Source organism: Lactuca saligna, chromosome 3 (genome assembly GCF_052625555.1).
Source record: "Lactuca saligna cultivar CGN05327 chromosome 3, ASM5262555v1, whole genome shotgun sequence".
In the NCBI taxonomy this organism is placed as follows: domain Eukaryota; kingdom Viridiplantae; phylum Streptophyta; class Magnoliopsida; order Asterales; family Asteraceae; genus Lactuca; species Lactuca saligna.
In genome coordinates, this window is record NC_136419.1 from 5,365,147 (window position 1) to 5,381,818 (window position 16,672).

At 29.0% G+C, this 16,672-nt stretch overlaps 1 protein-coding gene across 1 annotated transcript; it reads right to left on the reverse strand.

Annotated features, from left to right (window-relative positions):
• Nucleotides 1-376: 376 nt before the first annotated feature.
• On the reverse strand, nt 377-4,408 carry LOC145034304 (SPX domain-containing membrane protein At4g22990-like). Its single transcript, XM_078982684.1, has 11 exons — nt 4,091-4,408; nt 3,373-3,431; nt 3,156-3,276; nt 2,769-3,080; nt 2,583-2,687; nt 1,998-2,452; nt 1,607-1,905; nt 1,338-1,525; nt 1,072-1,262; nt 847-980; nt 377-759 (listed from the first exon to the last, which is right to left on the reverse strand). Exons 2-11 carry the CDS (start codon nt 3,423-3,425, stop codon nt 521-523), a joined length of 2,097 nt encoding a protein of 698 aa, XP_078838810.1. The 5' UTR covers nt 3,426-3,431; nt 4,091-4,408; the 3' UTR covers nt 377-520.
• Nucleotides 4,409-16,672: the final 12,264 nt, after the last annotated feature.

A 16,672-nucleotide genomic window follows, 5' to 3' on the forward strand; every position in this document is an offset into this window, starting at 1 on the left:
GTGACAATATTTACAAAATTGTGAGGAATATTGAAAAGCAATATGATGTACCATGATCTCACAATATTAAAAATACAGTGACAATATTTACAAAATTGTGAGGGAACATTATTGATCAAATAAAAGTAAGAATATTTATAAAATTGTGAGGGATCATTATTGATGAATTTCCTATCTTTTAGCAATTTTTAATGGGTTGTTATTTTTTGTTATCGTTCATGTTTTATTGGAAAAAACCTAATATATCACCAAAATACCCCTATTGTAAAGCATCTAATCCGGCTACCATACTATGTTCTATGTTTGGTAAGCTAGCTGGTTGCAAAAAAACCAGAAAAACAAATTGAAATGCAAATAGATCAACCAAAACAAAAAATTCTCCAAAAATCACATGATCAAATAATAAACTGAAACATGCCTCATAAGAATGTACACCAATGCAACGTCCAAAAATAATCACCTATCGAATATCATACACACCAAACAAAATACTCCAATCTTCATCATCATTATTAATCAATCAGTACAAAGAGTTGTACGTGAAACAAGTGGCAACAATCGACATTATGCAAATCACAAGTGAAGGCAACAATGTGACATTCAAAAGTTTGCTTTCCCCTAAATACCCTGCAAGTGTGATTGTGCCATCTGCAATCACCCGAGCAATCGTTCCTGCTTCCGTTGATAGCAGCCCCCCATTGAATGTCCCACGTGACAGCCTTGATGACATCACCCGTGACAGAAGCGCCAAATTCACACCTGATGCAATTCAAAAACGAGTCTTTTTGTTTATGGGGACATGACATAGGGACTTAATGGGTTAAGCACTTAATCATGACAACTTACCTTCTAACACTTCGGCTGAGACAAACATGATGAGTCCCGAAACAACATATTGTGGGACGGAGTACGGAAGGATGACATGAAAGCTCATGAGAATACCGAAACAGACCATGATTTCAGATGCCAGTAAAATTTGTCTGAAAAACATAAATCAAATATATTACAGTAATTACATATAATTATCTAAATAATCAGAAAAATCTTCATCTTAAGATGTTGCTTTTTTACCTGTCTTCAAACATGTTGCTGATGTAGCTTCCAACAATCATATTGACAGGAAGAACAGTCAAACCGAGACACGCAAGAAAGATTGCAACTTTTCCAGTAGTCCAACCGAAGTAATATGTGGTAACAACACTAGATTCTGAAAGCAATATCTCCATCGCGTATTTCAACATGAAATAAATCAAAAGTTGAACCTGAAAATTAAGTAGTAAAGTCAAAGATAGCAGTCAAAGAACGCAATACATTTCATATGATATATGAAGTCAAACCTTGACCGAAGGCGTGAGCAATCTGTAGGCTGCTCCTATAGAATTAATGGGTGCACGTGAATCTTCTGTAGTTTCTTCACTAACATCACATTCTTGGTCTTCATCTTCTTCATCATTGTGTGGCTTAGAACTTATGAGCAGTGGTTGAGTAGTTGAACCCTTTTCAAGAACATCGCTATTCGTGGGAGCTGGAGTTTCAATCCATAAAGTCAAAGTCAAAATCTAGTATATCTGATTATTTAATAAATAAAATAGAAAAAAAGAGGTACCCGTGGTAGATTCGGGTGCATGATTCTCATCCCTTGGTTGACCAGGTTCTCTAAAAGAGATCCATAACCAAATTAGATAAATCAACCATGAAAAAGACATAATCCAACCAGGGGCTGTATTTTGGTCAATTGTGAGCTTATAAAACTTGAATTTGACTTGTAACAAACCAGCAAGTGCGGGCCCACAAGCCATTCCAAGAGCACTTGCACTAACAAAACCTGCAGAAGCCTGCATCCGGATCTTTAAAGGCACACAATCACTGATATACCTTCTGTTCACAGCTCTAGCTGAACCAAGCCTGTGATCGTCGTCAATGTCAAAATAAGGTGTGAGTTTTGACTTTTCAGGTCAAAAGTCAAAATAAATAAAATTACAAAATTTTGAGCTCACCCGCAAAACACACGACCAAGTAAAAGCACTGTAATGGAGTTCATATCATAAGCCATTGCATACATGACATTACCCATGAAAAGAACAATGCTGCTAAAGATCAATGGTCTGAAATAAGATCTGTTTGACCAAGCACTGAAATAAACAGAAGAAAACAACTGTGCAACAGCCATGGCACCAATCACAATCCCACAAACTGTTGCAGCAGCTCCTAGGCTCATTGAATAGTCATCTGCTGTTGGAACAATGATATAAGTGTTGACCATGTAAAGAAAGGTGTTGACTAGGTTCAACATAAGTGACATGAAATGGTATCTTTCATCATCGATGTGTTCTTCCAAAGGTGTTGGTAATTCCTCTTGCATGATCAGAGCATGTTGCCCTAAAAAGGTCAGGAAATTTGTTGAGTAGCTTAATCTGTCCACTGCTGCTATTATGGTGTCGATTATTGGTTCCTACAAACAACTTGGTTAGGGTCAAATGTATTTTTTTTTTTTAAAAAATAGCAACCTACTTTCATTGATTTGTTTATTATAACATCATAGTAAGAAAGAAGATTGAAAGTACAATGTTATTTTCTTAAACCTGGAGAGGAAGAGCGGGTTGATCATAAATTGATAGATAGCTCCCTTGACGATCTTGAAGCTCTGCAAGATTTCTAGAAATGGCACCTACCACTGCACCTAAACCCTGCAAATTCCATTACATGATTATTACAACAAAATATAAAATAAAATAAAAAGATGAAGAAGAAAATATAAAATACATTACCACATGCTTAAAGACTTGCTGAAGTTGAGAATAAGGATGATTTGCCCGAGTTTTTACATAGTAATCAGTAAATCTATAACCGAAACGTTTATCAAATTTCTTGAGAATTTTACGCAACCCAACTGCATTAATCTCAACAAAAAACAAAAGCTTCAATAAATCTCTTCCAACTTCTCTATATGATTCCCTTAATTCATTTATCTTTACAAAATCTGGTTCCTCTTGAAGAGCATCTTGTTGTAACCCAAGCTCCTCTAATCTGCTTGCAAGCAGCCCTTGTTGCTCAAGTAGAAAAAGAACAATCTTCTCAATCTGTGCATGCATATAAGTTTGATTTTATTGTATACAATTTTGGTTTGATTTGAATTGTATAAATTTAAATTTTACCTGGTTATCGAGCATTCTTGAAAAGTCTTTGAGGACATATCTGCGTTCTACACCTCCTGCCTCAATCTGGCGAGCATATTGTTTCACCTTTTTCTTCATGAGTTTGTAATTGATGTAATATCTGAAAATTTGGGAAGTTGAGACAAATTGTAAGCATGATTTTAAAGGTGGTCAAATGCTCAAATTAAGATGCCTTTTTGTGCAAAATGCAGCATACCCATTCCATTCTTCAATCTGTCTATCCTTCAGCTTCTTCCCAAAAGCAACCATCTTTCACTGCACAAAGTTTAGTAAAAAAACAAAAATTAGAAAACAAAATGTCCTGAAAATGATAGAATACCCAATTTAGATCATATCCATAACCAATTTTCTCAAATTCCAATTCGAAGACACCAAATCAAGTTCCCAATTTTGAATTGGTGCAAGATGGGTTCAGGATTTAGGGTAGAAGACTTCCAAAAGGATTTCTAAACAACAAATTATATGCTCCCAAACATTACTTGAATCTATGTTGCATGATCAGTAAACTCCACTATGGAGCACTCATGGATCATCAATCTATAACTCAAAACAACAATCCATTCTAAATTAGCCATTCTTGTACTCAAATTAAGAAACTTAATTGGAAAATTTTAAATTGTGAACATCAAATTCAGAAAGATTTAAGTAAGGCGAAAGAGCTACAGCAATATATATAACAAAATACACAATAAAGCAGCGACTTCTATAAGCAAGAACTCGGTAAAAACGCCCAACTGCAGAAACACGATAGAACTTCTTGTACTCTGTTTTTTATTTTTCAAACAAAGAAACCCGTTTGGGGAAACTCAAGTTACAATACTATATCGTTTTTGTGATTTCTTGATTCAAATAAAGAAACCCAATCGGAGAAACTGACATCCGAAAAAATTAATTCATCAAGAAAGTAACCTAACCTCTATTGGGCAGCTTCAATGAGCATCAACAAAGATGCAAAAGGGGAAGATTTGTTTTTTCTCTGAATAACAGGGGATTTGGGGGCTGCTGAGCAAGTGTATTTAAAAGAATCAAAATTGATTAAACTAATTTTCCGAAAATAGAGCAGGTAGGATTTGACTGTAATTTCTAAAAAACTATGCTAGATTTACTGGGTAGGCGTTCCGTGATGTAGGCAGAGAAACTATGAAGGGTGACAGAATGAGAATGGTGGATAATTGGAGGGTGGACTGGTGGCGCTCATCATCTTTGTTTTGTTCTCAATTTCACCCCTTCGTAACTTCGCTTTCGTTTTCCTTTTTGTTAATTTGATAATTATAAGAATAAATGGGATTTACCCAAAAATATTTAAAATAATTATATTACTTTTTGGATTCAATCGTGAGGTCAATTCCATCTTAATATTTTGAGGTGACAGTTGTTTAATTATGATCCACTAAATAATAATAATATTCTTCAAAAACCTACCAAAAATATACTCACGGCACGTATCATGGTAAAGATTAATACGATATTTCCTTTTATAATAACGTTTTATTAGTATATTTTGTTATTTATTAAAGAAAAAGACGTTAACGATATCGACCGTAGTTCAAGAATTCGTATTCGGTAGTTGAAGTTTGTACCTAGTATTACACTTTATTTAGAAGTTCAATCAATTAAATTGTTCAAAACTATTTGATTTTACATTCTTAGCTTCTCTAAATATATTAAACAAATAAATCCATTTGTTTTAAACAACTCTCTTAACAGCGCAGTCCCAGAGGTGTTCAAAATGTTCCATCATTAAGGTTTCTGGAAAAAATAGGACCCAAAAATCATCATTATTTACTAAGGTTATATTATATACAATGTTGTTATCATATTTTTGTAGGTGTACGTGTATTTATAAATTAACCGGAGATCTTTTCTAAAACGTTTGGTGCAAGTGAATTGGGTTGGGTGCAGAGGCTACATTAGGAGGCTCTTTTAACTTACCTTAGTTAGATTCATAGTACCCCACTTTTATTAGTTCTTTTTATCTTATACAATAACGCAATATATAATAGAAAATCCCTCTATAATTTTAGGATTTTTATATAAATGTATTTTTAGAGGATTTCTTTTTTATGTTTGTACGGGTCTAAAATAACTCAGAACCGGCCTTGTTTATTAATGTGAGTATATCAAACAAAGTATATATAACGAAAAAATGTATTCCATACCCAATATTTGTTATTTTCATACGTAATTAACATGTGACACATCACTTTTTTTTTTTTTGAGAGAGAGAGAGAACATATCACATGGTGACTCTCATGGTGAGCAGCAATGTCGGTTTTCTTTTTTTCATTTTTTTTCTTTTTTGTAGTTATGTGGTTCTTGAAATTATTATTTTTTTTTCATAATATTGCGGTGTTAATGGCTTTTTATTTATTTATTTATTTTTAATCGTATCAAGAAACAATTTTTTTTTTCTCAAATGTAAAAATCAAAAATTATAAATGGAACTCATTTATTTAAGATAAGATCAATTAGAGTATTATAATCAAACATTACAGAAAATGTACATATTAATCTATACACATGTATGCCATTTTTTTATTTGAATGTTAAAAATAGATGTTACTGTAAACTAAATTAAACAAAAATGACAGAAAATGTACATATTAATCTATACAGATGTATGCCATTTTTTAGGCACTATAAGAATTGTTCAGCATGTCTTCTTTTTAGCATTTAAAAATTGTTTGTTTAGTGGAAAACAAGGTGTAGATCCTTCAATATCAATCTTGATAATTAGATCCACAATAAAGGCTATTAACAATTAAATGATTTAATGTTTAAAATATGATTTATTTTTTAATTGTGCGAATCAACGGAAGAACGTGTATAGCAAGACATTAGACATCGTTTGCTTAAGTGATTACACTATTATTATAAAAGTCAAAATCCTACTCTTTGTATGTTTAGCAACATATACAAGAAGTTAAATTTAAAGATATATTATCACAACAGCTAATATAACAATTTTGAGTATCATCAAAATACAATAATTTCTAAAAAAAATCAAATTAATTTTATCGCAAATAATTTAGTAAATGGAGAACAAAATTACGTAAATTTAACACCAAATCTCTATCAAATTCTCAGCCATACACTAAAATCACCACCTTAAAAACTTATATTTAATATTTTAGTAAAAAAAAAATTCGATTTTGATACCATGTTTTTTTTTTGTGTTAATTTCGATACTGTGTTTTCAAATTTGTTACAATTCTGACCACTTGATCGGTTAACCAGGTTACATGATGACGTGACATGATGACGTGTCAGTTTTGATGACGTGACATGCTGACGTGTCAAAATTGAATTTTTTTCTATCAAGAAACACTCAGTTTTCATTTTTTTCGATTTTGACACTATGTTTTTTTGTTTCAAATCGAACATCATTTTTTCCAATTTTGTTCAATGTTGACAATTTTTTATTTGAAACCGTATAAATATTTTTTAATATATTTAAACCGTATAAATATATTTTTTTTTCATTTAAAAACCATAGTTTTGTATAAATACATTTTTTTAACACTCAAACCATATTTTTATATATAAATATGTATTAGTTATATAAAAATTGTATTTTATATTAAATATGGAACTTTAAAATGTGTTTGGAGGTTGGGAAGCGTGTAGTCGATCAAAACTCATATATCAAATTTATAACACATCAGATTTTTACATCTTATTAGAAACTTATGGTTAGTTTGATTCTCATGATATAACTAATGCTTTGAATGTAAGAAAAAAAACACATTGTATTTAAATAAAAATGTGGTTTTTAAACGAAAACAAATATATTTATACGGTTTAAAATATAATAAAAAAAATATATTTATACGTTTTGAATGGAAAATAGATAAAATTGAACAAAATTTGATAAATGATGTTTGATTGGAACAAAAAAAAACTTGTGTCAAAATTGAAATAAAAAATTAAACTTAGTGTCAAAATCGGAAAAAAAAAAAAAAAAAAAAAAAAAAAAAAAAAAAAAAAAAAAAGTGAAAACTTAGTGTTTATTGTGGAAAAAAAATCAATTTTGATACGTCAGCATATCATGTCAGCATGCCACGTTATCAAAACTGACACGTCATCATGTAACCTGGTTAACCAGTCAAGTGGTCAGAATTGTAACAAATTGGAAAACACAGTGTTAAAATTGACACAAAAAAAACACAGTGTCAAAATTGAATTTATGTGTAAAAAGAGTGTTTTTTGTGTCATTTACCCAAAAAAAAACATCTTATCTATGTTGTTATTATATCTTTTGCCCATCATACTGACTATGAACAAAACAAAGGCATTTAAGGGGATCCACCACCCAAGATGTGGACATATATCAAACCTACAAAGATAAAAAGGTATGCTAAAGAATAAAAGAACCAATCTAACTTAATTCAACTTATATGTGACATTCTTGGTAATCATCTTAGCACGAGAAACTTGATTAAATTGTTAATGTAGATAACTATTAGATGAATAAAACTGTTATTTCAATCTATACATGCCAAATATGAGATATCGAACCCATGTCCTTGATCAATTATATAATGGTACAAGTGAGATCTACTCATCTGCACATTATAAACGAAATCCAAGATTTGAATATGAATTGAATAATAATATATCAATGAGTTGTCGCTTTATAGTCTTTTATAAACTTATGAAGAATAGATACAAAAGAGAATAATGAAAAGGGATTCAAATAATGTATGCTCACTAAGATGTGGTTGTCTATATCATACACCTACAAGACTACAAGATTTAAATTCATGTGATTATTATAATACTCACACGACCCACCAATCTTTTTCTTTTCTAAACGTTATTATTAAAATATGTGTCTCTGTATACACATATATCATGGGCAAAAAATTGCTTTCATTTAATGGGTCAAAATCGTTGAAAAGCAATAATTATGGAATGTTTTTTTTTAATGACAAAAAGACGATATATAAAAAAAAAAAAAAACACTACTAGATTCTATTGGTGCCCAAACTTGATTTTAAATCGGGTCCAGGCCACTTTAGAAAGCGATCCGGTTTTCTCCCAATGAATCATGAATATTGAATACACACCGGTTTTTGCCAAAAGCAGATGGGTATTAAACCAGTTTTTTGGCAGAAAACGTATGAACCTATCTATAACCTAACTAAAACTTATTTGGTAAGCCGCAATTTTTCTATATTTTATCGAAAATTGATTTGTGTCAGAATTTAAGGATGACATTCGTTGATCAGAAATGACCATGGATACTTCAAATTTCAAATAAAAAAAATCTATAACTTAGGCTTTAAATCAAAATAAACAAGTCACTCTTAGCACATTATACTCGAAAGATTTTAGTAGGGTAAAAGAGCTACAAGCAGCAATTTGATTAAAGAGTGACTCATACTACTTTAAGGAGGGTAGAATTCATCTCTTTCTAAGTCGCAACAAAAAACACACACAAAAGCAGCAATTTTTCGCTCTTTGTTGTGATCTTTTTTTCAATCACAAAACCCAATTCGATAAAGTCGAATCAAGATATAATAACTTAGAATTCGAATAAATTATAACACTAAGAAGAGAAACCTAACCTTTATGGCTTTATTGGGATTTGGGGTGTTACAACGAGCACAAGCGAACACACAATTACAAAAGGTGGATTTTTTTTTGTTTTTTTTTTCTCAGGAGAAGAGGGATATGGGGGACTGGTGAGTGATGTGTTTAAAGATTCCAATTTAATTGAACAAATAATTATCCGAAAAAGGGCAGGTGGGTTTGACTGTAATCCCAAGAAATTAAGCTGCAATTTGGTGTTTTGGGTGTTAAGGAGTTTGGAGGGAATAGTTGCGCTGATCCTCTTTATATAGTTCTCAATTTCACTTTTTCTTTCGTTAAGATGACAATTACTCATGGGATGATGGGATTTAGTCAACATTTAATACTTATTATTGATGAAACCCCATAAACATTTAGTATTTATTCGTGGGTCATTTGCCTCTTTATGCTTTGCCAAGGACAAATGCAACAAAAACAATATTGAGACATTGAGGTGACAGTTGTTTAATCGTCATCCAACAAAATGATAATATTGTTTATATAAATTCCAAAAGGATATACTCATGGTATCTACAATGAGCTGATACAAATTTCTGTTACACATCAACAATCAAAGCAAGCTTTTTGATGTTCTTCCTTCATCTTTGTCCTTGTTCATTGACCAGGAGAGATACCAATGGGAGGAGGCAACAAAAAGATATAGCTAAGGTTTCAATAAACAGTTTAACATAATCCTTGACATGTATTTTTTTAATATATTTACAGTATCTGGTGGACTTTAGAAAAGCTTTTGTTACTTATATGTGACACTGACTTATTTAGATATCATTTCTTTCAACAAACTTCAATTCGTAGTCTATTCCATGTCTATTCATGGTATCGTCTTTTTATCGATAAAGAAGAATATAAGTGTTAGCTTTGAATTTAAAGGGAGTGGTTTGGGTTATAAGCCATGCGAATTCACAGTATCTCTTTCGCCACATAATTAAAGGTGGTACGGGAAGATGATAATATTATGCATCGTCATGAATGATAATATAAATGCCACACATAGAGTTATCAATTTATTTTGGCTAGAAAAATAAAATCAGCAAACGAGTGAGTGTAATTATTCATGATAATATTTATACAGATTGAGAAAGTTTGATATTTTAATTATTGCGTCGTGTCGTCAATCAATTTATTTTTAGTGTGGAGTTTGCATGCTTAAGGTTTAGATTTTATAAATATATTATGTTGTTTTAAACTCAAACGTTAAATATGTTGAAAAAGTAGGATTTAAAGAGGCGATAAAGAAAAAATGAAAAAATAGGAAAGAGTTGTAGTTTGGGAGGTGGAGGGGTAACATTTCCGATAAGTTTTAGAGGTCACAAAAGGGAAGTGGACATGTATGGAGTATATGATATTAATGACAAAGTGTAAAACCTAAAAGTAAGTATTGCCCACGTTATAATACAATTCAACTTAAAGTCTTTTTTGTTGTAATCGGGGTTGATTTTGAGCATGATCAGGTTATCTAAAATACTAAACTTATAAATAAACGGGTTATTTCTATATTGAAAATTCCGACTATAATATTACTCGTTTAATTTTTGTGTCATATTATATTAATCTGGTTAACTAAAAGGGTTGAAGTCTTTAGGAAACTAATTTTTTTAAACTATTTGAGATAACACCTCGATAACCTCATGAGGTGTTGTCTATAAGTTTTTCGAATATATTTTTATATGTTTTTCTACAAGTTTTCTAAATACTTTTTATATTATTTTCTTTTTTTCATATAGTGTATCAACTAGTTTTTAATTTTAATTAAAGTTATTATTTTATAAGCTGTTGGCTAACTTATCAAAAATAAAATCTCAATTTTAAATTAAGAACTAGTTTTTATTTAGTTTGTCAAAGTAATGGTGAGCATTTGAACCGAACAGGTTTTATAGAAATTGATGCACCTTTAACCGGATATATTGAGTCTTACTAGGTTCATGTTCAGGTCCGATTCCTGGTTCTTGGATGTAGAAGTGGTCATTTTGACCGGACCAATTTTACAAAAATTTGTAGACCTTTGATCGGACATGTTGAAGCTTACCAGGTTCTGGTCCGGTCCGGTCCGGAGGTCCAAATGTTCATTCGTATGTCAAAGACATTTAAATATCAAGACAAATAAATAAGTTTTTTTTACCCTAAACTATTGATGCAAATCCGTAATTAATTACATAAAAAGTCGTATTTCGTTTTCTTACGTGTATTGAGACTTAAGAGTTGAAGATATTGAAATATAAAACAAAAAGTAAATTGGAGAAAGTCAATTATTTCTTTTCAGATTGAAGAAAAAGAAACATAGTTCTTTTTAAGTTTACAATTTATGTATGTTTAAAAACTATTACAACAAGGTATGAAATGTTTTCACATGAGCAGCAGAGCAGGCATAATTTTAACAATGCACAGGTCACATGGTGATTCGCATAGTGGACAGTAACGTCGGTCTTTTTTGTATTTATATGGTTCTTAGAAATTTTAGATAATTAATTTTTATATTGTTAATTATATATATATATATATATATATATATATATATATATATATATATATATATATATATATATATATCCTTATTATAATAAAAGAATAGTTTTAACCTCTACTTGCCAAGTATCATTCTCATACAACACCATCATTAATATTATGTCATTTGTTACGTAGATATACTGGACAACTCATTTCAAAATTCAAATTTACATTTTCTAATTATATGTTAATTTTGAAGTTATAATAACTTTAAAAAATTTGATATATATTTTAATTAATAATTAATAACTTATTTAAAATTATTTATTTAAAATAATTGATTAATCGTTATTAAATTTTATTATGATGTTTAATTAATTTTATAACCGTGTTTACCACGGGTTATAAACTAATATATATATATATATATATATATATATATATATATATATATATATATATATATATATATACACACACACACACACATATATATACTCTCTCTCTCTCTCTCTCTCTCTATATATATATATATATATATATATATATATATAGAGAGAGAGAGAGAGAGAGAGAGAGAGACGGGGGGGGGGGGGCAAAAAATGTGTGTTAAGTTCAAATTTTTTTATTATCTATTGTATGTATAAACCAATCATTTTAGTTATTTTAAGAAAATAATTAATACATATTAAATAATGAATATTTAATTAATATTCATTATATCTTCGATATGTAATATGAATTAATTATTTTATTAAAATAATCAAAATAATTGATCCATAATCAATCAATAATACATACAGTAAATAGTTAGAACACAATAATTTAACCCTATATATATATATATATATATATATATATATATATATATATATATATATATATATATATATATATATATATTCTAAATCGTTAAGTTAAAAACGATAGTTTAGAAATATATGATGTTCACATGTGTCTCAATGTTTTTATATTCGTTTGACCTTTGAATATTAAGTGAATGTTATTGTAAACAGAAATAGATTTTTTGTAATAATCTTGACAATGACATATTGAGATCTACTTAAAGGCTCTTAAAAAATAAATGAATTTACGATTAAAGCATTATTTCGTTTTTCGTTTTATACTCTCATTAAAATTTATTTTACTTTAGATAGCGCTTAGACCGGAAAACATCTATATTCTATAGCAATACATTGGTTGCTTTGATGGTTATATTTAGAAGTTAGGAGTCGTAATTATCAATATGACTCACGACACTACATGAAAATGAACGAGTTGTCCAATCCGTCAACCCGTTTATACGTTTCATGTTCGGGTTTGTAAATAATTTTGCGGGTTGACCGACCCGTGAACCCATTTATTTTATTAGATATACACAACTGAAAATATACATTTATTAAATAAATGATTTAGTAACGAGTAATAAGTAATATGTGATATTTAAATTTTTTTTTTCTATGACTCAGGAACATGATTCTGATCCATGAATTTAAATATGGTCTATGAATATACGAACCCACATAAGTAAATGAGTGATGATGGTTGATTTGTTTATCGTTAATTCAGGTTATAGTTGAACAAAACGATATGAATATTCATATAGGTCATGTATGGGTTGAGCATTTATGATCTTCAAACCTGCGACCAGCAAAATCGAAAATAACACCATTGACATCCTAGTTACACTATGTTTATATAATAATTCAATTTTTTTCTTTCTATATTTAGCAACATTTAAAAATTTAAATGTTATAAATTTAGAGTTTCATATATGTAATTTAAAAAAAAAAAAAACAAATAAACAAACAATTTTTTATATTTGTCCGGCACACTTTAGAAATATCATTTTACTCTTCATCAAATTTTAAAATATCATATTTATCAAAATCTTTATTGTAAATATACTAGAAATCTATTTATTTTATATTTTGAAATCATTATAGTAAAAAATATTAAAATCCATATTCTCCTTCTCATTGACGAAATAATTTTCAGTCATGATATTAGAAACATGAGCCCTCTCCTAAATTTCTTAATTTTCTTCTTTTTATATTAATCATTAATGAACTATTGTTGCGATTTGTCTCTGTTTTTAAGTGCTTTTCTCTTAGATCTACGTCTGATTTAATCCTAAAATTACTTTTGAGAAAAAAAAAAATCAATAACAAACTGACCGCATTGGAGTTTAAGATACAACATTTATTAATCCAATATCTAAAACTATATCCATTGTGATTAAACACATTTAGATCGGAAGCATCTAGATGAGTTCCACTTCCACAACTTCAATTCCATGCCATAAAAGGAAAACATTAAAACAAGATTAACGAGAAAATTTGGTATTATTGTTTATAGTTTGATAGAAATTTTCATGTGGAGCAATTAAGTAATCCAGATTCCGGGTGACTAGAGGTGCACAAGAAAACCGGTTCATGATCCGAACCAGTAAACTGGTTCAGTATGAACCGGTCCACTATGAACCGAATCGTCGGTTTGCATCTATTCGAATTTTTAGAACCGAAACGGTTTATGACTGAACTGGTTTATTGAACCTGTTTGGTTTGGAAAAAAAAAAAAAGTTCGTGCATCTCTTCAAGTGACTATCTAGCACATTTGTTTGGGCTGAACCAAAAGGGGGCAATATGGCCTTTCTATATTTTATTTATTTATAATGATCTTAAAATATATAAAAGAAAATTACTTAAAAATATTTAAAAATGTTACAAATAAGAATTTTGATATTTTGAAACTTTATGAAAGTAATATACTATTTGGAAATTAGTCTGGACAAATATAAATATGTTATCATAACTAATGTAATATTTTTGGATATGCATCAAACTATAATATTTTTTCTACAATATATATGTATATATATATATATATATATATATATATATATATATATATATATATATATATATATATATATATATATATATATATATATATTAAAAATAAAAATAAAAATAAAAATAAGCAATCAAAATTATTGTTATCACAATCATCTATTTAACGGACAACCAAAAAAATTGAACACATCATGCGTACATTATTACAACATAATTTAGGAAAATGATGATGTATGTCAAAAAAGATTCGAAATCACAAAATTTATTGCAAATGTATGGAACAAAAACAACAAATGGACCACACAAAATAACCCGTAACGTACGACCACAGTTAAATGGAAATGGCATTTAAGGGGCTCCCCTACCCAGTATGTGGACATAATGACAAATATGATACTATGGTCTATGAAACCTAGAAAGATACAAGGCATGTTAAAGAACAAAACCACTTAAATTAAACTTATGTAGACACTATTAGTAATCCTTATATCCTTATATATTATAAAAACATTAAAGTATTAGTATTGATAAACTTTACATAAGTAGAAGGAATCGATCATCCCAACTATGAGATACTCTATTCATATCCTAAATTAATTTGTACAATTGAGATCTACCCATTATAAACAAAACTTTTTAGATTTGAATATTGATCAAATAATAAAAATAATAATAAGTCAACAAGATGTAGTTGTTTAGTCCCTTAATAAACTTGCGCAGGATATGTAAAATAAAATAAAAATAAAGAAACTGGTTTAAATTATTTATGACCAACTAAGAGGTGTTTGTCTCAAAGTCTCAATCATACACCTAAAAGATTTAGATCCATGGGATTATTATAATACGAACCGTTCCCTCAATGTTTTTTTCAAACGTACTTATGTGTCTATATGGCCTCATGGGTACAAATTGCTTCAGGTTGAAATCGCGGAATAATGACCATTGTAAAAAACATCCTCACAAAAAATTAAAATATCATGATTCAGTCATCGAACGAGCAATTAAGTTGTAATTTTGGAACTAATTAATTGTAATTTTGGAACTAATAAATTTTTATAGACCACTTTGTTGAAACTCATTCGTTAACCATTGCAATTCAATAAGATTTTATTATTTTCTTTACGAGATTTAGATTGAGTTATTTTGATTATTGTTAACTTAAGTGTATCTCATAAGTCATAAACGGACTTTCTGTTTATGAATAATTTGTTTCTTTATTTTAGGAGGCACACATTAATTAGAATATTATTTACCACGTCAAGCTGGCATACCGATGATCGCTAGACATTAAAATATTCCAAAATTTAATTCTCATAACCTTCGACCTTAAAGTGACATGTCATTTACAAAAATTAGATAACTATTTAGAATAATAATGATATTTTTTATTTAGATACTATCTTCTAAATTACATAAATTTTTGTTAGTCTAGGATTAATTTTCTTGAGTAAATTAATACCGATAACAGAAATTGTGTTTTTTTTTTTTTTTTATATGTTCTTATACGTATAATATGATTCAAGAATATTTTAAGAATATAACACACAATAGAATTAATAGTTTATAATTTTCTTATGTCCAAGACGTGAACCTAATTGGATAAACTTTGATCAGCAAAAAAACAATTTGTAGGATAGTATAATCTATGCATTGATGTGTATGATATTATAATCGTCTTTCTTCTTTCGTAAGTCGACAATAAACCAATAAGAGAAACAAGAGGTGTGGTTTTGGGTGAATGAGAGGAGAGGAGAAAATTATTTTAAGCCAAATGAATAATTCAAACCCATGTAACTAGTTATATCTAGTTAATTAATTGATTTTATTAATAAAGTATTTATTTAACTAATAACTAAACTATTTTATTTTTATTAATAATGAATTATCATTTATTTTATTTGTTTATTTTGATTGATAAATAAAAAGTTTATCACTTATAAATATATTATGTATTTATACATCCTTTTAATGTTTTTTTATGTGTAATCTCATATGTTCACATATAACAAAATTATTAGTATTTTAGTTATATGCAATTTTTTATGTATAACCTCATAGGTTCACATATAATTAAATTATTTGTAATCTCATAGTTTCACATATAATCAACATTACAATAAATTATTTGTATTTTACACACTAGATCCAACATTTAGTTCCTTATTCTTTGAATATCGACTGTTACTTATTTCATCCTTTTGTCATCAATTGGTATTAAAGCCCTCTATACAATCATTGAATATGTGATGATGTGTGGAGTTGTGAAGCATTTAATGGTCTGTAGATGACGCAACTGGTCCCTATGATCCATGCGATAATGTGGTTGTTGGACATCTAACAAATACAAGACTTGATGGATATCAACGAACTCAAACAAATCTGAGTTGAGCGTATGTGACATTCATTGAAGTACATATTATATTATACATCTAATTTCATCATGCTAGAAGAAATAATTTGCGACATTTATGGAAGTACCTATTATATATTGCACCGAAAGTGCTTTGTAAATCTTATAGGTCAAAAGGAAAGGCGATCGAGGAAGGAATTTAGTGGGTGTTTCAAAGCAGAAATCGTAAGATAGTGAAAACAACAATCATA